General features: G+C 50.1%; 10 protein-coding genes across 10 annotated transcripts; 6 read left to right on the top strand and 4 right to left on the bottom strand.

Annotated features, from left to right (window-relative positions):
* Positions 1–642: 642 nt before the first annotated feature.
* PFICI_08941 (uncharacterized protein) lies at positions 643–2,099 on the top strand (the record flags this gene model as incomplete). The annotated part of the gene is made up of 2 exons (XM_007837522.1): positions 643–1,819; positions 1,879–2,099. The coding sequence occupies 2 exons, from the start codon at positions 643–645 to the stop codon at positions 2,097–2,099; spliced, it is 1,398 nt and encodes a 465-aa protein (XP_007835713.1).
* Positions 2,100–2,730: 631 nt separating this feature from the next.
* PFICI_08942 (uncharacterized protein) lies at positions 2,731–3,080 on the bottom strand (the record flags this gene model as incomplete). The annotated part of the gene is made up of 2 exons (XM_007837523.1): positions 2,731–2,895; positions 2,976–3,080. 2 exons carry the CDS (start codon positions 3,078–3,080, stop codon positions 2,731–2,733), a joined length of 270 nt encoding a protein of 89 aa, XP_007835714.1.
* A 963-nt stretch (positions 3,081–4,043) lies between these two features.
* Positions 4,044–7,826, top strand: PFICI_08943 (uncharacterized protein; the record flags this gene model as incomplete). Its single annotated transcript, XM_007837524.1, has 7 exons — positions 4,044–4,184; positions 4,385–4,737; positions 4,793–5,762; positions 5,824–6,151; positions 6,214–6,879; positions 6,967–7,619; positions 7,770–7,826. 7 exons carry the CDS (start codon positions 4,044–4,046, stop codon positions 7,824–7,826), a joined length of 3,168 nt encoding a protein of 1,055 aa, XP_007835715.1.
* Positions 7,827–8,397: 571 nt separating this feature from the next.
* Positions 8,398–10,331, bottom strand: PFICI_08944 (uncharacterized protein; the record flags this gene model as incomplete). The annotated part of the gene is made up of 5 exons (XM_007837525.1): positions 8,398–9,315; positions 9,480–9,553; positions 9,607–9,835; positions 9,899–10,073; positions 10,126–10,331. The coding sequence occupies 5 exons, from the start codon at positions 10,329–10,331 to the stop codon at positions 8,398–8,400; spliced, it is 1,602 nt and encodes a 533-aa protein (XP_007835716.1).
* Positions 10,332–11,045: 714 nt separating this feature from the next.
* On the bottom strand, positions 11,046–11,815 carry PFICI_08945 (uncharacterized protein; the record flags this gene model as incomplete). The annotated part of the gene is made up of 2 exons (XM_007837526.1): positions 11,046–11,684; positions 11,765–11,815. 2 exons carry the CDS (start codon positions 11,813–11,815, stop codon positions 11,046–11,048), a joined length of 690 nt encoding a protein of 229 aa, XP_007835717.1.
* Positions 11,816–13,666: 1,851 nt separating this feature from the next.
* PFICI_08946 (uncharacterized protein) lies at positions 13,667–14,624 on the top strand (the record flags this gene model as incomplete). The annotated part of the gene is made up of 4 exons (XM_007837527.1): positions 13,667–13,682; positions 13,907–14,299; positions 14,364–14,381; positions 14,473–14,624. The coding sequence occupies 4 exons, from the start codon at positions 13,667–13,669 to the stop codon at positions 14,622–14,624; spliced, it is 579 nt and encodes a 192-aa protein (XP_007835718.1).
* Positions 14,625–15,753: 1,129 nt separating this feature from the next.
* PFICI_08947 (uncharacterized protein) lies at positions 15,754–19,457 on the bottom strand (the record flags this gene model as incomplete). Its single annotated transcript, XM_007837528.1, has 2 exons — positions 15,754–18,141; positions 18,198–19,457. The coding sequence occupies 2 exons, from the start codon at positions 19,455–19,457 to the stop codon at positions 15,754–15,756; spliced, it is 3,648 nt and encodes a 1,215-aa protein (XP_007835719.1).
* Positions 19,458–21,379: 1,922 nt separating this feature from the next.
* Positions 21,380–22,498, top strand: PFICI_08948 (uncharacterized protein; the record flags this gene model as incomplete). Its single annotated transcript, XM_007837529.1, has 1 exon — positions 21,380–22,498. One exon carries the CDS (start codon positions 21,380–21,382, stop codon positions 22,496–22,498), a length of 1,119 nt encoding a protein of 372 aa, XP_007835720.1.
* A 439-nt stretch (positions 22,499–22,937) lies between these two features.
* PFICI_08949 (uncharacterized protein) lies at positions 22,938–23,477 on the top strand (the record flags this gene model as incomplete). The annotated part of the gene is made up of 1 exon (XM_007837530.1): positions 22,938–23,477. The coding sequence occupies one exon, from the start codon at positions 22,938–22,940 to the stop codon at positions 23,475–23,477; it is 540 nt and encodes a 179-aa protein (XP_007835721.1).
* Positions 23,478–26,100: 2,623 nt separating this feature from the next.
* On the top strand, positions 26,101–27,817 carry PFICI_08950 (uncharacterized protein; the record flags this gene model as incomplete). Its single annotated transcript, XM_007837531.1, has 2 exons — positions 26,101–26,508; positions 26,588–27,817. The coding sequence occupies 2 exons, from the start codon at positions 26,101–26,103 to the stop codon at positions 27,815–27,817; spliced, it is 1,638 nt and encodes a 545-aa protein (XP_007835722.1).
* Positions 27,818–27,995: the final 178 nt, after the last annotated feature.

Raw genomic sequence — 27,995 nt, forward strand, 5'->3', positions numbered from 1 at the left:
GTCGTCGCGGCAAGATCCATGCGAAACTCTGGCGTTTCAGAGATGCAGCAAAGTCGACTGATTGCAACCATGCGACATGATTGGACGATGGTTGATGGGCAGGCGCCAAAAATAAAAGATCATTCAGCAGCAGCGCGATGCATGATCGTCAAGTGGTTATCTTGAAAACAAAAAAAGAGATTCAAGACAGAATTCATAGTTTTGAGTATTGCTGCAACATTCGTCAAGAACTACACAGCGACGAGACCCAACTCAAAGTGCTCCTACGATGTTGAATCCCGGAGTTGGAAGATATGAGAAAGGATCCCTGCTCAAACCGCCAGGCCCCTGGAGCTTCCACTGAGTTTGGCGGCGGCGGATCTCAAAAGTCGTCCCACAGTCCACTGGAGCGGTTGACTGGCTGGGTCAGATTGGGGAACGCGCCAACTCCAATATCAAGTCCCACGGCGGGAGGTGCCCACCAGCTGCTGGCGGCTGAATAGTAATTCCGCGCAGTGCCATTGATGCTGGAAAAATTATTGAAGCTATCCCATGCAAGCCAGTCAATTATTAGACGAGCTATCCACCTGGACTCGAGCCAACAGCAAGCAGCAGTCTTTTGGAGCCAATTGACCAGAGCAACCCTTGGGCTCCAGCGATGCGATGAGTGTCGCTACTTCAGCACGATGCCTGCTGTCGCGGCGCTTTGCCGCCGCAGTCAAGCCGTCTGCAGCAGCATCGGCACCCCAATGCTATGCCGCCTCCTTCCATAGCTCGGCGCGTCTGGAAAAGAGGAGGAAACCGCGTTTCGCCAGCATAAATGCCGTTGATATGGGTCTGATTGAGGATTCCGCTGCGCCCAGCGACTTCAAGACTCGCCATGCCGCAAACGAGGCTGCGCACGAGAAGTTTGCCAAGGAGCAATTCACACCCTACACCCCCGAGGAGCTCGAGATTCTGAAGAAGCATTACTCGCCGGAGCAGATGGAGGCCCTCGAGGCCGGTGAGGCATCGATAGACCCGACAGATCTTTCGATTCAAGGTCGTATCAGGAGGGATCCCTACAGGCTGCCATATCTCGACGATTTCAGCCGCCTCGTGCCCACCATCGACAGGCAACCCAAGAAAGCCGTACAGCCAGCGCAGAACCCGAGATGGTTGACCGACGAGGAACATATGCTTGAACTCTTTCAAAGCCAGGATGAACATCTCAAGCCGTTGTTGGCCCGGCTCAAATTTACCGAGGAGGAGTGGGCAGCAAAGTCGCCAGCATCGAAGCAATATCACCTGAGCAAGGTCAAGGAGGCCATCAAAAAGCAGCGGGAGCTCGAGGCCGTCCCTGAAGTTGTCAGGGCCCATGAACACATGGCCGAACGGTCTATGCTCAATGATGGAAACAAGCCCTCGAACTCGGCAATAGCACCAGGCATAGGCAAGAACATCCCCGGAATAAGTGGTGTTTATAGCAACCCCATCGACCCAGAGGACCAAGGTCTGGATGACGACGGTACCTGGCAGGATCTCAAGAAACAGACCGGTATGACGGTTAGGCAGATGATCGACCTCACCACCAAGATTCTTGTGACGCGATTTGTCCACAACCAAACTCGTCTTGGAAAGGTTCGAAGCATCTGGGTTCTGGCAATTGCAGGCAACAAGAATGGACGTCTGGGACTCGGTGTCGCCAAGTCGGTAGAGAATGGTGTCGCTGTTCAAAAGGCCAAGCTGCTTGCTATTAGGAACATGCAGCCTATTCGTCGGTACGAGGACAGAACAATCCACGGTGAAGTTGAGGCCAAGGTTGGCGCAACTATTGTGAAGCTACAGGCCCGCCCACCAGGTATGTCTCACCGTTCATTCGCAACGCCACTTGGGTTTTTATGCTAATGCTCTTTGCAGGATTCGGTCTCCGAGTGCCTGCCCGTCTCTTTGAGATGTTCCGCGCCTGTGGCATCCACGACATTGCCGGTACCATGCCGCGATCGAGAAATCCCATGAACTCGGTCAAGGCCACGTTCCAAGCCCTGATGAACCAGAAAGACCCCAACGAGATCGCAATTGGAAGGGGCAAGAAACTTGTCGACGTACGAAAAGTATACTACGGCGGCAATGTGTTATAAATTAAATCACCACTTGTATCAAAAGCTGTAGATATAAGAACTCATCCAAGCATGTGTAGGAGACACCACAGCAATGCGGTGTATGTATAAGTAATTTCAGATTTGAGGCTGCATTAATGGCCCAATTGGAAAGTCCTCAAGCATCGTGGCCACGGCCCAATCCATTATCCACTGCACCCTACTTGATCTCGGCTGGCCGTTTGGTTTGGTGTTTGCGAAACAGATGTTGTGCCGTAGTGATGCAATATTCATACTCCGTCCAGCCATGGCCCCCAGCCAATATAAACAGGGGCTTGGTCATTTCGGCCACCACAACTGCAGCCGTATGCTGGCTGGTGGATGAATCTGCCAGACCTCATCTATAGCACTCCTAGTTCTGCTTTCAGAGAATTATACGTCTCTTTCCCTCTCTCCAGGTATCGGCATATGCGTTGGGTCGCCTTGTATTCTGCAGCATAGTTTCCCACACCAGCATCCGCCATGAGTTTAACTCGTCCCTCTGAAAACCATATAATGCCTGACGGTATGTAGAGATGATGCGCCGCGAAGAGCGGAGACGCAGTGTTTCTTTCACAGTTGTTGATGTATTATGCGTGTGGGTATGTGTATTCATGGTGACAATGTCAGTCCTTCAGTGTCCCTGATCGCCCCAGGCAATCTCCTGCTGCAGCACAATGCTATAGACCGAGGCCTTGAGCAGGGTAAAGACGAGACTCGTCTTGCGCTCGAGCTCGCGCAGGCCGTCGAGGATCTCGGTCGTGGGCTGGTTGGCCATGGTGTCGAGGATAGAAGCGAGCTGTTTTGGTTGCCTCTTGTTCAGTATATACATCCTAGCAACAATGGACCTGGGATCTCCAGCAGGATGGGAGAACTGACCTTTTTCATGTTCTCTGCTAGTCGCTCGTACTCCTCCAGCACCTCCTGCTCCATGGGTGAGAGCTCGGGAGGCGAGAGGAGGGGGTTGGCCTGTGGTTGATCCATTTTTTCTTCCTCTTCTCTCTCTTGGAATGTATGTGTTTGTTGTGTTGTTGGCGCTCTTTGTCTTCTCTATGCTAGAGTGGTACCGCGTCTTTTGCTTGCAATGTCGTCAATGCTCTGAGCGCTGGGTACGGGCGCGTAACATTTGGAGGTGATTGGGTTTGGCCGCGCATTAGTGCGAAGGTCCTGCCTTAGTGCGAGCTCGATCCGCTAATCTGCACTGCATAATGTATACTACCAAGCAAGCAGTTGGCGGTTCACAATCTCGAAATTTGTAGCATGGCAGAGCTTTGCAATCTTTTTGGCGTTATCAATGTTTGTAACTATATTACGAGTCCTGAAAGATACTCAAGTTATTTCGAAACTACATAGTTCGGAACCCAAGCTTGTCCTGTCTAGTATTGTCTGTAGTCCAAACTTGAGAGAACTAAGAATCCCTTTGGCATAGCGTAATTATATACCTGTGCTTATACTATAGCACAGCGGCCCGAACGTTCTCACGCGCTGGCCACATTTATACCGATGCTATCGGCTTCTGGGTGGGATCCAAATCACACTTATGTGGTTGGCATAATGTAAGTGGCTGTGTACTGTGTGTGTGCCTTGAACAGCATGCAGATGACCAGATTCGAATAGTTGTACTACAGTACAGCCTCGACTCTCGTCCAACCGCTCGCTACCTGCCCTACGCGCTGAGCCGCCGGGCCGACCCCCTTGACGCTGCGATGGATCGGGAGGGAGCACAATCGCCCCCTCAGATGCAAGTCTGCCTAGGGTCCCTCGAAGATCCTCGTCTGCCTACTTCCAACTGTAAATAATATTGTTTCTAGACGTGACCATGATATCCTGATCTCTTGACTTTGTTCAATCGAAGCAAACCCGATTCTTTGGCACCTCATGATGTTTCTCATAGACTGCATTTTTGGTTAATCTGATTTTTCGAAATGCTATTCACATTTCTTCATTATGGATCCTCTATCTGCACTCGGGGCCGCGGCGGCCAGTGCTCAGTTCGTGGGCTACGCTGTCCAGGGGGCATTGAAGGTTCGGAAGATATGGCAGCAAGTGAAAGATGCGCCGGCTGGGATAGAAGACCTACTCAATCATGTAAGCACTCACAGATACGTGGTTTAGTCTTCTTGTTTGCATGTTCTTCTCCTTTGCCAAAGGACTCTAGTCCCTAGTCTTCTTTGTAGTCCTGTTCTCTCTTCCAACAGACTCACACAATAACAAACCTCTTTGGTATTTATAGTTGGGAGGCTTTGATGGCGCAAATTACAACAAACTAATCTGATCTGACTCACCAGGTCGAAAGGGAAATCTCGAGTCTCAATAGGCTCACTGATCCAAAGTCACCCCTTACTTATCAACTTTCTGATGAACAAAGGGTACACCTCGCACCATTTGCGACGGATGCAGCAGAAGCAATCAAACGTCTGGAGAAAATCATTCGGCCTTTAGCAACCGAGCTCGACTCACTCAAGGATCAACATGGTCTTCATAAAAGATTCCAGCGCTCGTGGGCGAAACTCATGACCGCGAAAACTCTGAGAGAAATCAAGGTGAACCTCGAAGTTATTGAAAGACTGAACAGCACCTTGAGTCGAGAACTGGATCGGGAAATGAAATACTCTGGCTCAATAGCACAATCATCATTGATGTCAGTAGATCTGGTAAATACTGATTTCGAATCTGTGTTAACACGGTGAAAACAGAGACCAGAACTCCCAGATCATGAGGACAACATCTCTCATTGCTACCCGCGTCGACATGACAAACGCTTTCCTACAAAACATACAAACATCACAAATTCGTAGGGAAAGTGAATTGGACAACTCGATAGCATCGTTATCTCGAAGTCTTACGGATACAAGCCAAAGCTTTGCTTCTACGGCTAATCAGGTCACTGATATGCAAGATGATCTTGGCATCCTGAGACAAGAGAGCACAAACTCTACACAACTATTGAGTTTGATTCAAGATAGTATCTCAGATCCCTCGGTCGGCCTATCCTCCAAAATGCAAGCAGGCAACGAACTCATGATGCAATTATTGAGCCAGCACCAAGAACTGCGCAACGAGCTAGCCAGTGCACTCTCTCGTCCTCATAACAAGACAAGTAGCGAGCGCCGCAGCCATACTACATCATCACCGACTGGCCCTCTGCCCTCAGATCCCAATTCGTTCAGCAGCTCATATGATCTTTTGAAATGCACCTGCAAAAGAAGACGACTGTCCAGATTCAAATTGGTGAAAGTTTCAAACGAAAATGGACAGACGCGTCAATGTCCGTTACACGGACCCGTCCGCACCTGGAATTACCAAGTCAAGGCGAACCTAAGTCCATTTCTGAACGGTGCGCTGGAACTTACACTTGATTTTATCACCAGCCGTCGGGCTTTTTCCCTCTCGCCGTCGTTGAAATTCCGCGTCGTGGTCAAGCGGTCCGAAAGCCATTTGTTCCCCTGGTTCGACGGCATCGAGCGGATTCTGCGACAAAGAGCCTCGGCAATACGCAAGGAATCTCTCATGTCCGACACGATGCAATGGTCGCCCCTCTCGCGAAACAGAATGGCCAACATCACCGAGTGCATGTCATACCTGGTCCAAGGCGTCCGCCGATCCATTGCGCTCGGCTTAGCATCCGGGTCGGATACCGATGAAAAAGGACGGACATTGCTCTTCGTAAGTTTCTCTAACTACCTAGTATCTAGCAATTCTTCAGGGGCTGCTAACGCCAAATAAGGAGATCTTCTGGCTGTTGGTGCTGCTAGGGCCGGAACGAAGCCATTTTACCAAAGAAATTATCGAGCTCTTGCAGTTGGCCCGCGTGTCGGATGTTGACATTGGCGCAACGACTGATATGAGTACCTGGTTGAAAGCGCCACCCGGTACACTAATGGTGTCAACAGCATTCTTGTTCTATCAGTTCAGACTATATGATCTCAGTCCAGTCATTTGTCGAGAATTCGTCAGCTTCGACAATCTACTAGAGACGACTCATTCTCACTCTGACAATGATACTGATCCAAGGTTTTTGAAACTTTTACTTGCCAACCCGGAAGTAGCAGAAGGTTTGACACCATATCAGCCATACTCTTGACCTGTGTACTCGAATTGACTGACATTATTGTAGCTGCGGGTTACCCAGAATTCTCCATGGCCATCATCCGCAGATCACTTCCAGACACGATGAAGCTTGCGCAACAGTTCAAGGGAGTAGTACAATGGTCCTCGGAGTTCTGGGGGCCCGAACTCGCTCTCGGATGGCCAGAAGGCCTCCAGTTCCTCGCTGAACAGGGGTTTGATGTTACCCGTGGCTTGCACATGGCAGCTAGACTCGGCGATGTTGAGTCCGCCAAGATTCTCCTGTCTACAGACGCTCCAATATTATTCTCTAACCGCCCTTTGAACTCTTCCGCTGGCCACGAATGGCTCATATCCGCACTTGCAAAGATTGATGACGAAGTGTTTCGGTTGTACGCCGAGGAAGTCTGGCGCCGGGGATCCGAGCTGCGGACACTGGCATCGTCATATCTGCTAGAAAATCGAATCGACGAAATGGTTTTCTATGGCGATTCTTCCTGGTTTGGCAGACCGCAACTTTTGGAAGTACTCTCTCGGCATATGCAGATTCCGCCGAAACTCGGAGACGCATTGATGGCTTTACCACACTATATTCTTGCTTTCACGATTGGCGATGAGTGTGTTCGTATCCACCAGATTCTGTATGACATTGGGTGGGCAGATGTGGACGCAGGCTACGAGTATGGCCGGACACCTCTTATCGAGATATGCCGTCGTAAGTTATGAACCAAAGTGATATTTTGTTCGCTTATTCAAAGAGAAGACACGCAATCAAGGGGGCTAACATAGTTTCTCTCACAAGATTTCGTGGCGGACTTGTACCAGCAAAATTTCCAGAATTGGCTTGGACTAATCCTGTGGTTTATCGAAAAGGGTGCCAACGCAGACTTTCCAGCGAGTGAGACACAGCGATTATTCTGGCCTCATCTGCAATTCTACTTGGCCGCAGCATATCCCATCGCAAGGTCAGCAAGGTCGAGAGCCACAAGAACCTTGCGCTCAGCCATCCTCGAGTCTTGCGATGCCCCCGTGGTATCAGACGGGTGCAAATGCTTTTGTTCAACCAAGGGCTGCATCGCACCCTTCCTGCTGTGGCGCTGCCAACCACTTGGATATTCCTTGAACCACTCTAACTGCCATCGTCGCGATCGTCTCAAGTGGATCGGCCTGCGAGATTGGCTGACGGCTTGGAAGCTGCCCACCATTGAGAGACAACGCTCTTACCGAGAAATCTGCCGGCTCGAAGTGTTTGACCGTTTGGGGGGCAGACACACCTGTTGCGCAACTTATGGGCGCATCTCCTGGGACGCTGAGGATGAAACGACAGATTTGGCGGAAGAGATGCGTCAAAACAAGGGAGAGATTGCCGAGATTCGCGCCGAAGATAGGCCTTTGGCCGAACAACTCCATCTGACCATGTATTGGTATAAGCAGTTGCAGAGAGTACTTCGTTATGTAAGTAAAGTGTGGATTTTTCAAGGCCTGTTGCAATTTTGATCACAATGAGGACCCCTCTCACTCTCACCTACTTCATACGGACATGCAAAAATAATTACTCAATCGAATTCTGTATGTCCTGGGTATTGTGTTTACAGATGCTTTTAGAGCCATGTGTTCGACTTCTGTGTTCATCTGCCAAAGGATATCAAGTTGCTAACTTAGTCGTCCTATTCAGATGCCACCTCATGCATTCTGGAAAGCGTGGTGGACAATGGCCGATCATGTTTTGCTCGCCCTCCGGGCTGAGGAAGCATGCTCTTACCCGCGTTGGACCGTAGATCTATCGTGCAGTGTTGGATGGCGAATCTGGCCACGTCAATATTTAAGCAAATACAAAACGGAGAGTAACAAGGATTACTTTACACAGTACAGAGAAGATCGATGGGCTAATGAGCTTGCACGCGCCGGGTATGGGGGTTGGGACTACGTGGATGTTATTAACCACCACTTTACAATATGCTGGTTGCGCGCCAGGGCGCATCGTCATCGGACGTTATCGTGGAAGCGCCATCGTTTGGTAGGCAAGCCAAAGTTTATCGTGACGAAAAGAAACACGGATCTCGGTCATGCTGCAGGCAGTGCTGAATTAGGCTGGGAGTCGGAGTCTGACGATGAATGGGTATAGCTCCGGGGGAAAATTCAGAAGATGGTACGCCCATGCTGGGACTCTCCACTGTCTACTCAAAGTTTCATTCCAGTTATTCATCACATCGATTTTGGCCAGTTAGCTAATCTATACAGGGCTCTGTACTACAGGATAGTCAGGAAAGTACGGCTTGTAGACCAACTGGCATCGGCTGTTGTGCTCCGATGTTGTACCTTGGACCAAGGACACCTCGTCTCCAGGAACACCGAGCTTGGCCAAAGTTCCATTGACTCGCTTCACTTGGTCCCAGCCTGGACCGGCCGAGGGGTTTTTTATCCACTCAACAAACCAGTCATTGATAGAATCAGCCAGAGCTTGCTGTGCTTCCGTGACATTGGACAACTTCTCAAAACACTCATTGCCACCCAAGAAAAAGGGAACCTCTGTTCCATGAGTTGGCGCGGTGCCCGAGACGCCAACAACATTGTCGTATTGCCCGAAGAAACGGTACTCCCACGTAGCCTGCTTCTGGCTGCGCATGTCGACGAAATAGTCCACAGGGCAGTTGAAGCGAGCATCGCCGTACTGACTGCCACTCTTCAGGGACTCACTGGTGAAGTTTGTCGTATTGTAGCCTTCAATCAGGATCTCATCTGGGATATGAGCGCTGTCCGCGTCAAAAGTATTGATCCAAGTATCAAAATCGCCATTTTCGGCCGAGTACACCAAGGAAAAGATGGTTCCCTCGCCATTGGAATTACCAGTCAGCAATGGAACGTGTGATGCGTATCTGCCAGCGTTGAAGCGAGCAGTATAATCGGAAAAGCGAGTGATCTCATCAATGACAGGCGTGAACCACGTGTTCGAGGTTGAGTTGAAGTACGTGGTCTGGAAGTCGTATATATCAACATCGCGAAGACAATCGAGTTGACCTGAACCAGTGCTGCAGCCTACTTCTGCAGCGACAACATCAAGTCCTACATTGACGGGGGCGTAGGCCGGGCCGGAGATGGCATTTGCACTCATCTGCACTGCGCCCTTGAGCCAAGTGTCTGGATGGTTCCACTACAAGATTTTGAGTCAATACATTTCCTTCAAAATCTTTCAGATGGGTTGCGAAGCTCTTAATTCAGCACTTGCTACTGATGTCCTTAGTGAAGGCACCACAAAGCTAACCATCTCACATGAAATATCCCCAAAAGTGGTACTTGAAATCAGCATTCACTTACGAGGTAGTGATCAACCTGGACGCCACCTGACGAGTGACCACCAAAAACAATATGGTTAGGGTCGCCGCCGAAAGCTGCCAAATGTTAGCGATCGCTCTTGACTTTGGAACCAGTGTTCAAAGCTTACCAGCAATATTGTCGTGGATCCAGTCGAGAGCTTTTTCGACATCCAATATGCTAAAGTTCTGTGTCTCATTCTTGCCACTGAGCTCTGCTGAGTTTGGTGACGCCCAAATGCTCTCACGTGTGTTAAAGCTCACGTACACAACGCCCTTGCGTGCAAAATTGTTGCCTTGCAGTTGAGGATTGCTGCTGGACCCAGTCACCATGGCACCTCCATACATGTATACAAAAACCTTTGATGAATCAATTCGCTAATCTCACGTTCGATATCGTTTTGAGGAGAACTGTCCACTTACCGGCAAATTCGATGCATTCGAAGGGGCCCAAACGTTTACATTCAGACAATCCTCATCTTGCCGACTATAGTAGTCGTTAGAGATGGCCTGAGGACAGGTGGGACCGTAGGAGGTGGCATTGACGACTAATGATCCATTGTTCTTGGAGAAGATAAGATCTTGAGGCTTCTTCCACCTGATCGCTGGGGGTTAATTGAGTCATATGGGAGCATATACGAGATGCGTACCGATTCTGACCTCCAGTTGTCTGCGCGTAAGGAATCCCAAGGTATACAAAGTTGTTATGCGAGTCTAGAAATCCTTCAACAGTGCTTTGTGGTAACACTACTTGCGGGCTTCCAAGAGCATAAGAAGCATTTGATGCTGCGACCGCATGACCTACAGCGCCGAATGAGAGGCACACACTCGTCTTCAGCGATTTAGATAGACCCATCTTCGACTCGAGCGCGAGGTTGAATTGGATCGAGTGTAACAAGGAACGATGGCGTTCGTCTGGAGAATTGAGTGCTTTGACAAGTCAATTTCAAAGACAGCAACTCAGATGATCAGCCCGACTCGTAGGATGAGAAATGGTCCGTACAAAATGGAAAGTCGAGCAATTGCGGAAATTTGCTCCATCCCTGCCAATACGGCCAAATGGTCCGTTCACCAAATTTGGGTAGGTACATACGACCTTGGCCGCACATTGACCCCACTACCACGGCACTTCGTGATGCTATTTTGTGTATAAAAACAGTACAAGTTGACAGTCCTGTCTTGTCATGGATGCGGAGTAGAGGGTGAATTTGATAATTGCAAGACTGGTAGGCATCGCTCGACGATATTTGTTGCGCCCCTCGTGGCGTCGTATCTCGAATTCTCACAGGAAGACTATCTTTCTTGACCAACGTCGCAGTACTGTTCGTGATCGAACATAGTGTAGCAGGGGGGAAAATCCCGCTAAATATACGATATTCATGGACATATGTAAAAAACTGGCTGCGTGCATGCTGAGTATTGTAAGTCGTCTTTCCAAAACCGGTAGCAAAAAGTTTATGCCCTGCCCAAAGACAGATGATGATTCCACAATGAAGACTCCAAACGCCTGAAACAACCGCTCCGGACCAGGTTGCGAATCTAGAAACACATAGCTAGTCAAGTTGTCTACTTAGCTCCTCAGAGCCTCGAGACGTTCCCTATACATGGCATTTTCGCGCTCCGAGGCAGAGTCGTCCAACTCGACCTCGACAGGCTCCTGGCCGACAGGAACAGACGGGATCGACTCGTTTGGAAGCGTTCCGGTCTTCTCTGTGCGGCTTTTCAATATTTCGTTGAGCACGCCGTCCGCTTCTTCGTCAAAGATTTCAATGTCGTCGTGGGGGAGGACCTCATCAGTCATCTCCTCGATGAGCCCAGCCGTCATGAGTTCCTTCCCCAGCGCCTGGGCGACAGCATGAAGTTCGGGTAGTCTGATGAGTGTATTGACGTCCTGCATAATGCCGACGCTGGAGTTGAGGGTGCCCTGGACCTTTTGCATATTGAAGGCGAGCTCGACTTGCATGCCCACGCTATCCAGCTGCGCTTTTGTCGCAGCGAGGCGTTGGCTTTGCTTCCGTACTCTGGCAAGCTCACCGGCGAACATGCGGGCTTCGCGGGACGCTGATTCGGCCTGTGATGGATTGCGCTGGGCGCGCTTGTCGGCGGCGATGATGAGATTCTTGGCCTTGATTTCGGCAGCTTTCAATTTCCGCGTTTCGATTGAGAGCTGAGTTTCGTTTCTCCGCAAATTCGCTTTGATTTTCTTTCTCTAGAAGGGCAGGCTGTGATCAATATCGGTTGATTTTTTCGTGGCTGTTGAGGGGCTGTCGCGATGCATCAATCACTTACTTGTTCGGCGGGATCTGGCCCCCAAATCATGTTCGATATCGCTTTCTTCATCTTGATTTATTTACAACGGGGCCCGTGACATGCAGTATTGGAATGTTGGTATCTCGAGACTCCTCAACAGGACTCCCTTGCAGCGATGGGTGCTGTTATCCGTCCATATGGCTAATGTATCAAGCAAGTCGAGGAGCAACAATTGAGGTGCGATTGCCATCCGATACGATGCGGCGGGCATCTGACGTCTGACGTCTGGGCGCTTAGCGCCTGCCTCTGGACATCGATTCAAGCGCTGCGTTTACCTGCCGGTACATGACCTTAGGTACCTAAAAGCAAAGGGCGCTGCCTGCGGGACGAGACACATCCCCACAGCCCAGGGACTCGACTGCCTGCCTGACTTGCCTGGCTGCCAGCCACCACCAGCAGCCAGCCAATGGACGGCTGCCATCGATGAGTGGAGCACGTTCAGGGCCAGGCACGGCTGACAATCAATTGCTCAAGTCGCTACCCCGCCATTTTCTTGCACGATTCAATGAGTACGATGAAGAGGGATTGCTGGAGAGCAGAAAGCATTTCAATACGACGAATTGCTCCCGAGCCGTAACGTAACCTGCCGAGCTAACCTGACAAGCCTGAGAAGAGTGGAGAGAGATCTGCCTCCCGCAGTTACGAATAAGACTGATCCATGAATGGGCCTTGATGATTGTGCGTCAGAGTGTGCTGGCTCAGAGTAGAAAAGCAAGATAGAAAACATGTTTGAAAAACCATGGACCGCAATCGCAAATCGCATTCATTGTTTCTCATGACATCTCGTCTATTAATATGGACATGCACAGATAAAATAGTCCGGACGTTACATTTTGTCTTGTCTCCCGCTAGCGCCCTCGACTAGGTACTACATAGAAACACTGTTTGATTCCTGGCCAACATTTTTACTGATGGTATAGCGACAAACCGACGACCAATGACAGGGCGCTGCTCTGATACCTTGGATCTTGGGTTGCTCTGCGTCGTGATTGATCATAAAAGGCAAATCATCATCCAGTGTTGCCAAGCACATGCAATACAGCACCGTACCCAGATGCAGACAGAGAGGTCTCAAAAAGATGAGATATGCAAACGGTCTAAACCGAAGGCGGACTCTGCAGCTCCCCCCTCAGCCCTGTTGGTCAGTCGGTCGGTCTGCTGGTTGCGTTCTGGCTGTGTCGGTTCTTAGGCTTTCTGAGGAATTCCATCCGAACAAGACCCCTCCCCTCCCACCAGCCCACCAGCACCAGCACCACCTCCCACTCCCGCCCGCTTGCTTGCTTGCTTGCTTGCCTGCCTGCCTGCTATCCATGTTATGTTTGTAGTAGTAGTATCATGACCCTCCAGTGATGAAGGAACGAAGGAACCAGAATTTAAAAAAGGCCTAGAACTATTTGCTACAGAGGCCTAGGTGTACCCTGCATACAAAACGTATTACGGAATACATAGAAGCTTTTGGAGTTTCTGTCTCCAATCTACTTAATTTTTTTTTTGTTTCCCTTCCTTCCTTGTCCCGCCCTCCGCGTAAGTAATAATAAGAGAGAGAGAGTAGCCTCGTACGTACCATTTTCCTCCACTACACCAAACCACAAACACACACACTGCACCGCACTTAGCTGTAAAGGCCCGGCATTTATTCCAGACCTCACTTGCACAACTCGGTACATTACCCAAGCCCTCAACCACCAAACCAATTTTCCCTTGAACGCCTCTTTTGGCTCACTTGTTCTCTCTCCCTTCACACTACATCAGCGACTTACTGAACTTTTTCTGTCAACTCCGTCGGCGACCGATCCTGACACTTACAGTTGCACTCTTGTACTAGTGCCACTTCTTTTAGTAGTTCTCTTTCCGTGACTTCATACACCACACACAATCACCATGTCGAACCCCGAAGGTATGTTCTCTCCCTGTCTCTTGCGAAAGCGGCTTTGCGAAGCTGTAGCTTGCCGCGGCGCTTGCGATTTCCAACGATGCGGCTACGGCCTGCCCGATTCAAGCAGACGATCATCGCATTCGCACCGGCTCAAAGCTGCCCGCCTCCCAATCCCGCGCCGCCTCGGCTGCCTAGCTAGGTCAAGACAACAGTTGGCTAACCAGGTTCTGCTTTTACCAATCCAGTTCTCTGGGCCCAGCGCTCCTCCAGCACCGACCCCGAGAAGAACTTCATCTACCTGACCATCACGGCCCCCGATGTGCCCAAGTCCAAGTTCTCGCTGGACCTGAAGGCCACCACCCTCAAGTTCAAGGGTCACTCGGACACTTTGAAGCGCGACTACGACCTCGAGCTTGAGTTCTACGCCGAGATTGACCCGGAGAACTCCAAGATCAACCACTCCTCGCGCAATGTCGAGCTGAAGCTCCGCAAGAAGGAACTCAAGGAGGAGTACTGGCCCCGCCTGCTCAAGGAGGCCAAGAAGCTCCAGTTCCTCAAGACCGACTTCGACAAGTGGGTTGATGAGGACGAGCAGAACGAGGCTCCCGAGGAGGACTTCAGCCAGTTTGGCGGCATGGGTACGTGCCTTTCTTGCAGCTCTGCTTTTCATATTCAATGATTATGGCTAACATGATTGACTAGGTGGCATGCCTGGCATGGGTACGTGAAAAACAAGACCATCATACAATAGCAGGATTCGGAATCCCCTGCAGCAATCTCTTTTGAGCACACACTAACCAAGAACCTACAGGCGGCGGTGACTTTGGTGGCATTGATTTCTCCAAGCTCGGCGGCGGTGCTGCTCCCGGCGACGACGAGGATGAGGATGATGAGGACGATGAGGACGATGACGATGACATGCCTGCCCTCGAGGGTGAGGACGACAAGAAGGCTGCTGCCTAAATTGGTTCAACTCCCAATATAAACGACCTCCTTCCACCGAACATTTGTTTTTTCCTCCTCTCACACGCGGAAGTCACGTTACAAAAAAGAGAAGTCCTCCAACGACTTTTATGAAACGAATCTGGCGTAAGACTAGAGATTTGGGGTTTTTCTGGGAGGGAAAAGAGCGAGATCGCCAAACATCCACTCCCCCGGATGTCGCAGGTTTTCGCATTTGCTCGCACAGAGACATTTGGCAAATTTGATTTGGCACCAAGGGACCACATGTCAGAGACTCGATAAGGAATAAATACTGGTTCTTCGTAATTTTGAGATCGGACACTTGGGTTTCTTTGCCGGCCTCGCCCTTGATTATTTTTGCTGTGATTCTTCCTACACTATATTTGTTGTGCAACAATTGTCAATTTTCCACAACAGAAACTTGACGTCATCCTCAGTCTCAGTATGTGGGCCGCGTCAAGCTTCAATACTATAGTAATGGCCCTGGTATGGGTGCCAGCACTCTTGAAAGGAACCCCTTTCATTACGAGTAACCTCCATGATGTGCCAACATTTGAGCTTTCGAAAGAATCATGGGCATGTTTCCACCAACACTTATCACAAAACGATACAAAGACGTTGTTACAACGTCAATTGTCATATGAGGCTACTGTCAATTCTATCCATGAATTACTTCTCTATGGAATGTATATGTTGCGCCGTGGACGCCTCGCTGTTTCGCATGCTCCCAAATGATACCAGAAAGTGCTGGAGTCCTTGCTTCGTTGAAAAATAAGACAAACCCTTTTGGCGGTGACGCCTCGCTTTCTCAACCTCATGCTCTTATCATAAAATCAAAATTCCGTGATCTCTCATCGCCTTCCACCCATGTCTATTTCGCCTTTTCTTTTCCCTCCCCTTCCGCCTTCGTTTGTTTCCCACCATGAGTTTGTGCTGAATTCCTCTTTCTATTCGGTTCCAGGTTCGATCAATCAAAACGTGTCCATCAAGCCGGACCGAGTCGGCCAGGCTGTTTGGCACTCACGATTTGCGACAAGGAAAGCAATGGCCGCTTCCATGACCATGTTTTGTGCACATTCTAGATTCAAGGACCCGCCAATTGGCCCTCTTGTGTCGATTGAGGGAGACTCTACAAGTTCAAGTTCCACATCATGGCCGTTGTGGTCTCTTGCAGATCCTTGGGCACTTCCCAGCCGTGTGCCGAAGCAGCGCGAGTGAACGCATCGTACGCCTCGGAGATGCCATAATCCTTACCAACACCCATAGCTTTAGTCAGCGCCAGCTTGGCAGGTCGAGGATCATCGCTTAACAGAGCCAAACGGACTTGCAAGAGAACACTTTCCATACTGTTGGCAGGCGACCAACCGCTGGTGGTCAAGAGTTGCATGCACATGGCGCCACCGATGGTGACATGGCCGCCGCCGCCGGACTGAAATGGTAGGAAACGCGGGCGGATGACGCGCAAAAAAGGTGGCGACATTGGGAATTCTCGACCAAAGCGAATCTCGAGGACGATACTGGTGACATTGGCTTTCTTCATGTCCTTGGCCAAGGGCAACTCAGGGTCAAAGGAGTGAAGCTCGACAATCCAGTGAAACATGTTGGAAATTTGATCAAAGTCAATGTACCAGCCTAATTCATGTACTGGAGTAGTTGCCTGAAGATGCTGCAACTTCTTGATCTCCTGGCCAATCGTCTTCTGACCTAGGGGTGTGGCGTATCCGGGAGGAGACAATTGAGGTAAGCTTGAGAGATCCAGGGTTCCAGGTCGGAAATCGGTCTTGTCGACTGAGAGGAGTGATGCTGCGTCTTTAGGAGCAGCGAGACCATTATGGTCTCGTCCATCAGATGTGGAGTCTTTGAAGAGAAACTCAATGTCTTCAGGGTCCTCTTCCTCATCGCCCTCACCATGAGTCATGGTGTGGCCCAGCGCATTTTGCTTTGTCAGTGTATAGTTGGCCTTCAGCAGATTGATATGGGCGGAAGGGATAGCCTTGATGGGGACCGAAATGCCCAGGTTGTTAGGTCCTAGTGCAGTGTACGCTGCATCTTGTAGGAAAGGTGTGGATGTCTGATCTTGTCTGGTGGTCCTGCTTTCCAACACGTGGTTTCCAGGCTTCACGAAGAGGTAACGACACTGAATCCAATGTTCTTTGTCAACAACGTAGATTCCTCCTCCAGCGTCTCTAGTCACGAATTCGGACGGCTTGTTGACAATTTCGTTCAGGCTCATCGCGCTCTGGATTTGTAGCTTTGAGTTGGGCCACGCAGAGGCAGTAGAGTACATGGTTGAAGACGAGATCGCATGGTGTTGAACCCTGGCGGCGGATGCGTAGCTCGCACTGTAATCGAAGTGCCTGGCAAAGTAAACACCGTTACCATGGGCTCGGCCGTTCGCAATGACTTTGAAATCCAAGCCATTGCGGATAATACTATGCCAGTTCACGAGGTTGCTGCCGTGCCAGCCAAGAATTGTCTTCTGCGGTTTTATAACCGTCTTCAACTCCTTGTCGAAGCTGACCTCCTTCTCAGGCGATCCTTGTGCAAAACGGAACTGGATCATCCCGTCGACGCCGGAAATTCGCTCACTAGGACGAGCTAGGGAAGCTGCGTCTTCCCTATCATCGCCCACTATGGCCACGTTGTCGACCTGTACGATCGACGACCGGTTGGATGCGACGATCCAGCGGACGAGCCTCGACACCGAAGGGTTCATCCTGTCCCACTTCTCTAATCGATTCTTCGGTGACTGCCTCAGGTAGCCACGCATCTCTCCAATTGATGGTGTCGTCGCCAGAAGCAGCATTAATGACTTGGCCTTATCTGCGATAAATTCAAGGTCATCCACACTTTGGTTATAAGAGAGCAGGAAAGCGGGTAGGGAGGGAGGATTAGCAGCCGGAATACCGGAAGAGCTCTGGCAACTGGAAATAGGAAGCGTATGTTCCGCATGTACTTTGATAACGACATCGCGGCTTTCGGCTGTCTCTATGCAACCGTGCCGAACGATGCTCTTTCCGCTGGTTGGCACCACGATTGCCACCCACTCCCCAAGGCGAACTTGGTCCATGTCCGCTGCTTCATCAAGAGTCATTGTCGACGTCTGACTGTTGTAATTACCACTGATTGGGTCGATCAGCTTCATGTTCGTGTCTTCGAGTTTGACCTCCCTGCGCGACCCAGACATCTCATACTGTTCGGAGATAATTTTTGGGACCAGTAGGTTTAGACCGTCCGGGTATTCTCGTAGGCATCCGCGAAAGGTGGTCGAAGACCTTGCAGCGTCAAACTGGTTTCTTCTGTTGCTTTGGTCTTGGTTCAAAGCAGCCCAACAGAAACTGATTAGCAGGTCGACCACGTTGGGGTGCTTTAAGACCTCAATGTCGATACTCGGGCCCAACCCCATGTTCATGTACTGGAAGAGGCACAACGGGTTGCTGCAGACATAAGGCTTGAGGGCTTCGAAATTCACACCAACCTTTTCGAAGCAGACCATGCAATAGTCGGTAGATCGGATCTTTGGGTAGATAGGGTTAGCTTGCTTGTTGTGCTTGGTATGATCAGACTACTTACGAAGTGACGCATGGCAAACTGTGCTGCGATGAGCGGCAAAGAAGCTTCGCTGTCCGATTTTACATTTTCCTTGGCAATGAAAGCTGGTAGCTTGTTATGATCTTCGTCTTCCATGAGATCGGTGTTGGTTTCAGTCGGCATGATATTGGTCGGGGTATCCTTCTGCTTGACATGGGAACCATTTTTCGATCTGGCCAATATCTTCTTCGCGCCATCCCACGTCAAGTTTTGCTCGCATCTCAACCTCAGCAAGCGGATGAACTCTTCCTTCATCAAAATGTCGATCGAACCTCCAACGCTCAGTAAGCTGATTTCTGGTGCCTTGCCACTGCAACTCTGTGTGGTGGAGGAATCCAAAGAATAATTCAGCACAGAGAAGGCCTGGTATGCTTGCTCTAGAGTTGGCTTGTACTGGGAGCACTTCCTGAGGCGGAAGTCGATGGGGGGCATTGTTGTCGGATTGCTCAAAGCTTGCTCAAATGTTGTATAATATCCCTGATACTTGATCAGAAGAACAAGAAAATCGGTCGCCTGTAAGTTCCAAGCAGATAAATTCTCTTCGGACAAGCATAACTTATCAACGCGGGCGGAAATTGAAACAATGTTATCTCTTGTGTGTAAGTCGAAGCCGACCAATTTGCTGATCAGGAAACCTCCCTCGCGGACTGCACGGAAATCTTTGCGAATGCGATTGGATACTCCCCCATGAAGAACTACGTGTTCGCTTGCTCCAGGGGTCAAATGAACGTTGGTTGTAGTTAGGTCGAAGATGTCCTCGTCGGAGTCATTAATCCAGTCGATATCTCCAAATTCCTCGTCTTCATCGTCGGTACCTGGAGATGGGCTTTCTTCAGATGTCATGGGAACATCCGGGGCTTCATCAGATTCAGCTAAACGGCTGTTCGAATCTCGATCGAGAGAGGCGGTAAGTCTTTCAGCAAGAAAAGTCACCGCATCCTTGACTTTGAGTCCATATGACTCGGAGACAAAGTCTTCAAGTGTCTTGGCGACACAGGGAGGCGCATCCTGGCTGCTTGTGAATGCCAGGAAAAAGTGATCGTTTGGATAGCCAGTGAAATCTTCTGGTATGAGTTGAATCTCCAGGGCGGGCGTCGTTCTAAGAAGCGGGCTGTTATAGGTGAATGTGAACTCTCCATCACCCTCAATGCGGGAGACTCTGCTGACGTATGAGATGATGGTTTTTGCAGCAGCCTCATGGTCTGCTCGATATCGAGCACGCGCGCCGAGACGCCTCTCCATGATGATGACCGCTCTGCTATGAAATGGCCAATCTGCCTTTTCCCATAGATTAGTTCACTGTTAGCTGCAAGACACGACCCTACCCGCCCAGCGACCAACTCAAAGAACTGGATTGATGGAAGGTTCATCGCCGATGCGCCAAGATATGGAAGGAATACAGCAAGTAAAAAGTTGTGCGTACCGTTGATTTGGAATGTCAGGTGCTCAGTTACAACAAAACAATGAGGTCTGCTCAAAGGTTAGTACAAGAACAGAAATGGCAAGGCTGTTCACGGCGGGAGCAAGATACTTACTTTTTGATGAATACTAGTTGTGTCGCCCGTGTGCAAAGGATATTTGGATCTTGTTCAAGGTGTCGGCGAAAAGAAAAATGCCCCAGAGGGTTAATTTTTCCCGACTGGCTGTGGTGTGATTGTGTAGTAGTTGCTTGAATGAATGCACGACCGTCGTTTGTGTAAGGTAGTTGTGGGGCAATGGTTGTGCTTCTTGTACCTCAAGAATCAAGACGCCTGGTAGGGGAGTCAAGGGTAAGCTTGAATTTGTCCTCAAGATGGAGAAGGATAGATATTTGAAGGGAGAAAAAATACAGCCGTTTTGCGTGCCGAAAAACTCGATGCATGCCTTGGGCCAAAGGCTTCAATGGCCTTGGATTGTTGTTGTTACTAACCAGGCAGAAAGCAATGTGATGCTGTAATGAAGCTATCCGATTGTTGTCACAGAATCGGCGCTCGCGCTGGGCAAGTGCCTAAAATGGAAAGAGTCGACAGAGACAAGAGACCGAGGAAGAAAAAGTCTTGAGCGCTCGCCGTTTGAATTGACCTGCTAAGAGACCGTGGAAGCTGCCTGCACCTGGGAGTAACAAACGGCCCTTCACATACCTTAGGGTGTTGAAAATCAATCCATAGGACCAGAATTTGTAGGCACCAATAATCCAGGTTGAAGCACCAGCGTAGTCATGCAGCTTTGTACCTGCAACGCTCATTCTCCCAAGGCGGCGACAAACCCATTCCATTTTCACTACTGCACCATTGATCACCTGGATTTATTTTTACTGGCACCTTGACAAACAGCAATAATAACCAGTCAAGATGTGACAGACAGTCAGAATCAGTCTTGCAACTGGTACGGAATCTACGTAATAGTCCAAGATTGAATCCAAAGTGGTGATTGAGATGGACTACATGCAAGTTCCGTCGATCATATAATGAATCTGGATAAGCACTAGCCGAAACCAAGTACCTTTATACTATTTATACAGGGAAGAGTCCAGATGTCTGTAAGAATCGTATTATCGAGAAAACATAGGGGCGTAGCATCTTACTAGAATTTTGCAAATAATTATTCCCTAGGTACTTCATATGACATGTAAAGCAGGTACGTGATTGAAGTTGGCATTGGGCGCACACTTATGTGAACATTACACCCGCCAATGTGCCCTAATTGACTTTACTGTAGTACCTAGTATCCCTTATTTAATTTAGTGTGGATTCTAAATAGATGGAATACTGCACATACTAGCACTTCTTGGGCGCCAGGCATCTGCAGGGTTGCTAAAGTCCTGAACTCAGTATTGATTGGAAACTTGAAGCTTGGTTGGGTTGGGCAGGTACCTACCTACACTAGCTGACAGTATGGAGGCATAATGTATAGAACGCCGCAGTGAAAGATCCATCCAAGCTCCGGACGGACATCTGGACCCACAACGGTCGGTCGGTGGAGGGGCTTAGTGCAAGGGACCTCGAACCTCCACCACACGTTGACATTGACAAGAGACCAGACGAACGAACAATTCAACGCTTGCCAGCCTCCTTTGCCATGCTTTAAAGGTACCGGACTCCATTGAGCACACATTCCTCTCAAAGCTACCAAGCAGAGACGGGAGAAACTGAGAGACCCCGACAGCCAAAAGGCCACACCTCAGAATGCGCCGACGCCAAAACAGCTCTTTGAGCTCCTCGTCGCGTGGCCTTCCACACCATGCCCGCCGAACTTCGAAGCTGGCGCAGGAACCCATCGAGCCAAAGTCTGCTCATGTGTCAGACCAATTCCTCCAGAGCTTCCTCTCGCCGTCTTTCGATCCTGCCGAATATCTGAACTCGTCTCTCCCACCATTGCAAGCCCATGTCTCTTCAATCACTCCCAGCCAGGATGGGGCTGTCCCTCTAGCAGAGCTATCTTCTCAGGCGCAAACCCTACTGTCGCAGTTGAGCGTACAGACGACGAGACTGACCAACACCTTGACGCAGCTGACAGACGACATATTGCGAAGCGGAAGCCGGTTAGCATATGAAGTGGAATTACTACGCGGCGAGACGCTGAGCTTGTCCGAGTCTTTGACAGACGGCTTGCAGAGCGACATTGCCAAGTTTGTACCTGACGGCCTGCAGCAACAAACCGAACACAAGCCCAATGGAGCCGTTGGTGCGAGTTCTAGAAAGCTTTCTATATCCATACACCCCGAGACGGTCCCTCCAGGAGGCGGCCAAGATGGAGTCGAAGACCCTGCCTACATAACGCAGTTGAAGACATTGACTTGTGTAAGGGAGCGGTTGGACTCTGTCATCAAGACATTTGGCGATGCCATGGAATTCGTGTTCCCACCATCTGAATTGTCTGTCAGTTCTGGCTTCTTGTCCGTCTCCGCCCCTGATGCAGGAGGACAAGATCATAGCACGGAAGAAAAAGGCCAGCAAGTGCTTAAACAACTAAGAGACGAGATCTCTGGCCTCTTGGCCGACAAGGACTCCGTGGCGGGGGTTGAGAAGGCCCTTCTCCGGGTGGAGGTGTTGAAGGAGCTAAATCTGGTGTGGAAAGGCACAGGAGAAGAGAAGGGTCGCACCAAGTTCATTGATGGCTTGGCGAAAATGGTGGAAGATAAACACAGGGACTTACTGAGGGAGCTCGAGCAGAACGGCAAACGAGATCCCAGAGCTGAGGTGGAAAACAGTCCGCGAAAGAGTTCAGATGGCCCCGCCGAGACTAGAGGGGCTACCGGATATGGTTTTATGAGCCAACTACAAAAATTAAGGAGCGGGCTGTAATACAGATGAATAGATGCATGCAAATCTCTGTATGCAAAGACGTATATTTCCCGTTGTTCATGTGTTGCTCATCGATGGTTGCTTATCATGACCTCGTTGCTTTTTAGGTGTACTGGGATTGCTGGGCCGACTAGTCCGACCACAAGCAGACACCAAGAAATTTTCTGCAGACAGTATTTTCACAACAGCCCACATAACTGTTGGCCTAATAAAATCAGTCATTGAAGATTTGCCTGCGCAAAGGTGCATCTACGTCTTCCTCATCGGTATCTTTAAATCAATGTTTTATTTGTATTAAAGAAAGTCTGCTGCTGACCACTGCAAAGAACCCTGCATCTGGGCGAGCCACACGTTTTCCTCCCCGTTATCAGTCACTGCATTAGAAGGCATATCAAACGACTGGACTTGCAATATTATACCTTCAACCACGCAATATATTATGGCTGATTCAACAGCTGCCTCGGGGTTCGACCCGGCCAAAGAGTTCCCCAACATTGTGTGGAATTTTGACAACTTGGCCGACCCGGCGGCTACTGTGGCTGATGCTTCAAAGGGCCCAGAGGCCGCGCCCGCCGCGAAGGGTCTCATCACCGCACCGCCAACTCCACCTGTTGCCGCACCGGTCTCTACACCGGCGGCAGCTTCTGTTGGTCAGTCCGTCACCAAAGAGGCTGCGTCCTCGGTCAAGTCCAAGCGCACACCAGCCAAACGACAAGAATTGGTTGTGGACGGCTCAGTCAGGAAGAAGGCAAAGAAGGCCACTCCCAAGTCAGTCTTGAAGGAGGTCCAGAAGGCTGTGCTACTGCCATCGACCACATCTGCAGAAAACAAGGCCGCCTCTAGGGTGGCCAGGACACAGGCAAGAAAAGAGCAGAAGCGTGAGCGACGGAGGCAGAAGCGCAGACAGGCTCGATCCCAAGCTCAGTCTGTCGGCAAGGAGGCGGAGAACACGACAGCACCACTGGAACAGAAGCCTTGAAGAAGTTACGGCTTGGACGGCAGATAACGGCTGCCATATTCACGAATAGCCGTGGAGAAGAAATCGAGACGACGCCTTTTTCAGATTGACCGGTCAGTTTCTAGGATTAATCTGGGAACGGCATATCCAGAGGCAATCATGTGGCGGCAGACTCCGGCTCCAGGATATTAGTTAGTTCTTGAGCTTGGAGTATGACTACTGAGCATGCCCGTCACTCGCTTGGACAACTTAAAAAACTGAAGAACTGTCATCGGCAGAGGTTGTCGATGTAACAGAGTGACTTGACTTCGGGAAGTGGAGGAGTATGGGTATACACCACATAATGAGTCGCGTACCAGACCACTCAAGGGTAGACGTGGGTAGATACCATGTTTGTCAATGTTGGACTAAAAAGGAAACCGGGGCGTACCTCTTCTTCTTTCCCCCAATTGCCATAAATCAATCCGTGATCAACTCGTCTGCCAGACTCGATCGCGCCAAGGGCCGTTCATTCATGTCTGCGTCTGAATACCTGAAGGCCACATGAAGGACTTTGACTCTCCTGCTTGCATTAGAGTACAGATAAAAAGGGACGCGCAATGCTCCCGAATGAGAGCTCCATTCCAGGCTAAAAATCCTCCCTCCCTTGCTTGGCCACCTCCACCAGCAATCCGGAACTATTGGGAAAGCCAATATCTTGCCAAGCATGCTCGTGTTTGTATTTAAGGTGTTTGACAGCCACGTCAAGTTCCCTCTATGACTCTCTCATCAAATTTCATGCCTGTGTAGCAAAATGGCTTCCGCAACATTGAGCGTTGGTAAAAGGGACCCTTGGAGGGACTCTTCAGCGGCAGCCCACAAATCACGGGGCAGATGGAGTGGATGCTTATTTAGTAAGCAACTTCCAGTATTATTTCTCCCCTTCTCTGAGTTGTCTTGTGAGCAAGCATTGCCCAAAATGATGCTGCAAGAGAGTAGACTCAGACAAACTGCTCAAAAGAGCGGCTTCAAATCCATTCATCCACCCGGAATGACAATCGCTAACACATGTTGTTGTAGTGGCTGCACTGCTCGTGACTCTTGGTATCATGTTGGTTGCTCATCGACAAATGGTTGGGCCTTTTCTTCTTCTCTTCTATGAAGATTCTCCGGAAAGGCCATAAGATACTAATGCCATATATTGCATGACAGCTTGTGATTATGCGCTGCAGTCCAAACGATGGACGTACGATGCTCCTACAACGACGACAACTGCTGGGCCGTGCCACAATCTAGCTCAGTACCGTCAACTGTATTGGCTGGCCGAATCTATCTGCAAGACTGACGAGGAAATATCATAGGCTGCAGAGCACTTCTTGAATAGGGCGAGAGATATACACCAACCGTTACGATTACACCTAGCTTAGCAAAGCTCATTGCTTGGGGGAGGCATACCTGAGCGCTTGCGGTGTCAATTTTCTGTGTGCAGTCATTTCGATTTGCCATTGGCATGACGAGGATTCGAGGAAACAAACAAAGCTTTGGAAAAGAAAATTCTTTTGCCCGACCATGCGTAGTGACCGTCACGCGCTCGTAGTAGGTCTTCGAGAAAGTTGGTTGGCCGTCTGTCTCGATTAGGCAAGCCGAGAGACTATTGGAGGGAGGGACATCAGTGAGCAGCTCCGATTCACCACGAACGGTCGGACCTATATACTACCGAGAGGGACATGTGGCATCTCTGGCTTTTATCATGGAACCTTCTGAAAACCCAAGGATAGAAGTTGAGCGCAGTTCGATACCCAATTGATCCCGAAAATTTAGGTGGACAACACACATGCTTCGTATACTGCATAGCAATTGGAAATTTGGTGATGGTCATGTATACGAGGACCGGGGTTCGGCTGATAGGAGAGACTGGCCCGTGCACTGGTATTTTTATTATTGCAAGAGGTTGCTGATCAGGGAAGCTCCAAACCTCCAATAGCAGCCACAAAAGCACCAATGACAGGCGGCTGGTGCTGTAGTACAGGCTACCTTGGTGTCTTCCACCTGTTGGATTTGCTTAGGACACCCTGTGCCCCACTTTCTTTCGGTCACAGGGCGCTGCAGTTCGATTATTACCTTAGTGGTCGTTCCTATTGTCAGCGAGGCTGTTCCTGGGAGCCGCCGATTGTCCTACTAGTTAGCCTCTACCCATGTAATTCAATCAGAAATCTGCTCAGCTTCTTCTTCTGTCCACTTTCGTCACTGTCTGAACAGTAAACGATTTGATCACCTTTTGACCAGCAGGGAACATTATTCTGCTTGTTTGTCTTTAAAACGGATTGTCCTGTCGGCTACTCTGTTCAGCTCTTCGGGCGCACCAAGAACAATTTCTACCTCTCTCGTTGCGAAGTCTTCTCCGTCTTCCTTCTCTTACACCCACCTACCCCGATTCTTGTTTTTCTCCCACATCCTTACTTCGACACTCTTATGTTCAGACGGAAAAGTATAGAGGCACACTCTTGTGATCCGACGCGCGCCTGACTTCTGTTCGCACCTCATTTCGTAACAGAGAGCTACCAGCGCCCCCATCGGTCTTCACAAATACGATTACACCAGTACTAGCCACCCCGATTGTTCCTCAGCCCTGAACAACAAGCCAACACACAAACCTCGATTCACGATGGCAACCGCCGACCCTCCACAGTCGGCCTTGGCCGGAACAGCACACAAGCCTCCCCGAGCACAATCACCACCTGCTCAATCCAAGCGCGAGCGTAAGAAGCAACTCATTTACGAGAAGCTAGCCGCTCTTGAGCGAGACATGAGCCGCGACCGCGACCGGAGCTACAGAGAAGAACTCCAAAAGATCCAAGCAGATGTGCACCTCGTCTCTCGAGTTGATCCCTACGCCGATCGCCCTCTTGACGAAATTGATCGCGACCTTCAAGAGCTTTCGCAAGCAAATGCCAATGGCACCGACCGACCCACGAGAACGCTACTGGAAATGGCAGGACCATCTTTCCAAGAATGGGTCGAGCATGTCAAGGATATGCTCGAGGTTCGTGATTATGAGCTGACATCACAAAAGGTATGGCTTTGTTCCCTAAGTCCCATTGTGCCAGCGTGCAGTGCGCAAAGAAAATATCGGCGCTGACTTTACATACTAGCATGAGCACGAAGCTCGAACCATTATGCACCGCAATACGTATGCCTACAAAGTCGAAGTCGCCAGAAGAGAACACAGAGCTTTATCGGCCACACTGAAAGACCGACTGATGAACGCCATCACATCAAAGAAGCTTCGGCTTAATAGGGAGAAAGAAGCTCTCGATGTCGCTGAGAGCACCGTTCTGTTCTTACACCCCAACCAATACACCTTGACGAACCCGGCAAGCCCTGGAGGCACCCATTCGAAGCGGGCTACCAGACTGCGCAGAGACGCAGACGATGTTTCCGGTCTCTCGGATAAGAAGAGAAAGAGAAACGGTGCAGAGGATGACGGCTCGCCCGCTCCTATTCGAAGAGCTCTTGATGCATCCGCCACCACTCCTCTTTGGCAGAATGACAGACTGCGTGCTGCACGGCGTGAGACTGGCCCAATCTACAGCATCGAGAAGCTCTTTACCGACAAGGAGCTTTCCATGAACTACAACACTGCAGCTATTGCTGCCTACAAGCATCTGCTCACCCGGCGTGACAACGCTGGTAACCCGCTTTCCTCACCCGAGGAGAGCGAAGCTGGAAACGGCGAGGTCAATGGCGACGAGAAGGAAGACCTGGCTGCTCCTGCCATGGAACGCGCACCTTCCCATCAGACCAGAAGCACTCGTAATCTTGGCCAGAACTGGTTCGACGACAAGGTTCTCGGCGTTGAGGGTCTGGCCAACTTCGAGCTTGCCGGTAACCTCGAAAAGATGGATGCACAAGAGCCTCGGCTGCCACCCCTGATTCACTCGCAATATTCCAAGGCATATGTCAAGTCCGAGTCCAACACACCCACCTCGCTCTCTCAGGACGATGTCCACCAGGACATGCAAATCATGAACGTCTTCAAAGCTTATGAGCGTGCCAAGGGCGCTGGGGCCAACATTGATACGCCAAATGGCGGTCGGCGACTGCTTGAAAACATGATCCCAGCTCAGCGGAACGGCAGACCCTTCGCCGCCCTGATTCAGGGTCAGCCACGCCCAGTCCCTGAGCATGTAGCTGACTCATTGGGTGTAAATGCGTCAGCCCTCAGAGACGAGCCTGCACCCAGCGGCTTGGGAGCTCTTGCGCCGGGAATTACGACGAGCAACAAAGACTCACCGGCGGCCCCACCCATGTCTCGGCAGAGTAGCTTCGGTGGTGTTGCCATGAGCCGCTCTGGCAGTGGTCGGGGAAGACGACGGGGCTGATCACTTGATTGACTAAATCTGTCACAAGTGTGTATACACAACATGACGAACAAACATGTTTGTCCTAGCAAATGTGTCAATCGTCCGATAATGTCTTACTTGAGCGCACCTGGAAACAGACGCTGGAAGCTCAAAAAGATGGTATTTCTTATCAATCACACCAGGTGTGATTTCATGA

The sequence above is a fragment of the Pestalotiopsis fici genome, assembly GCF_000516985.1.
Source record: "Pestalotiopsis fici W106-1 unplaced genomic scaffold PFICI_Scf_6, whole genome shotgun sequence".
Taxonomy (NCBI): domain Eukaryota; kingdom Fungi; phylum Ascomycota; class Sordariomycetes; order Amphisphaeriales; family Sporocadaceae; genus Pestalotiopsis; species Pestalotiopsis fici.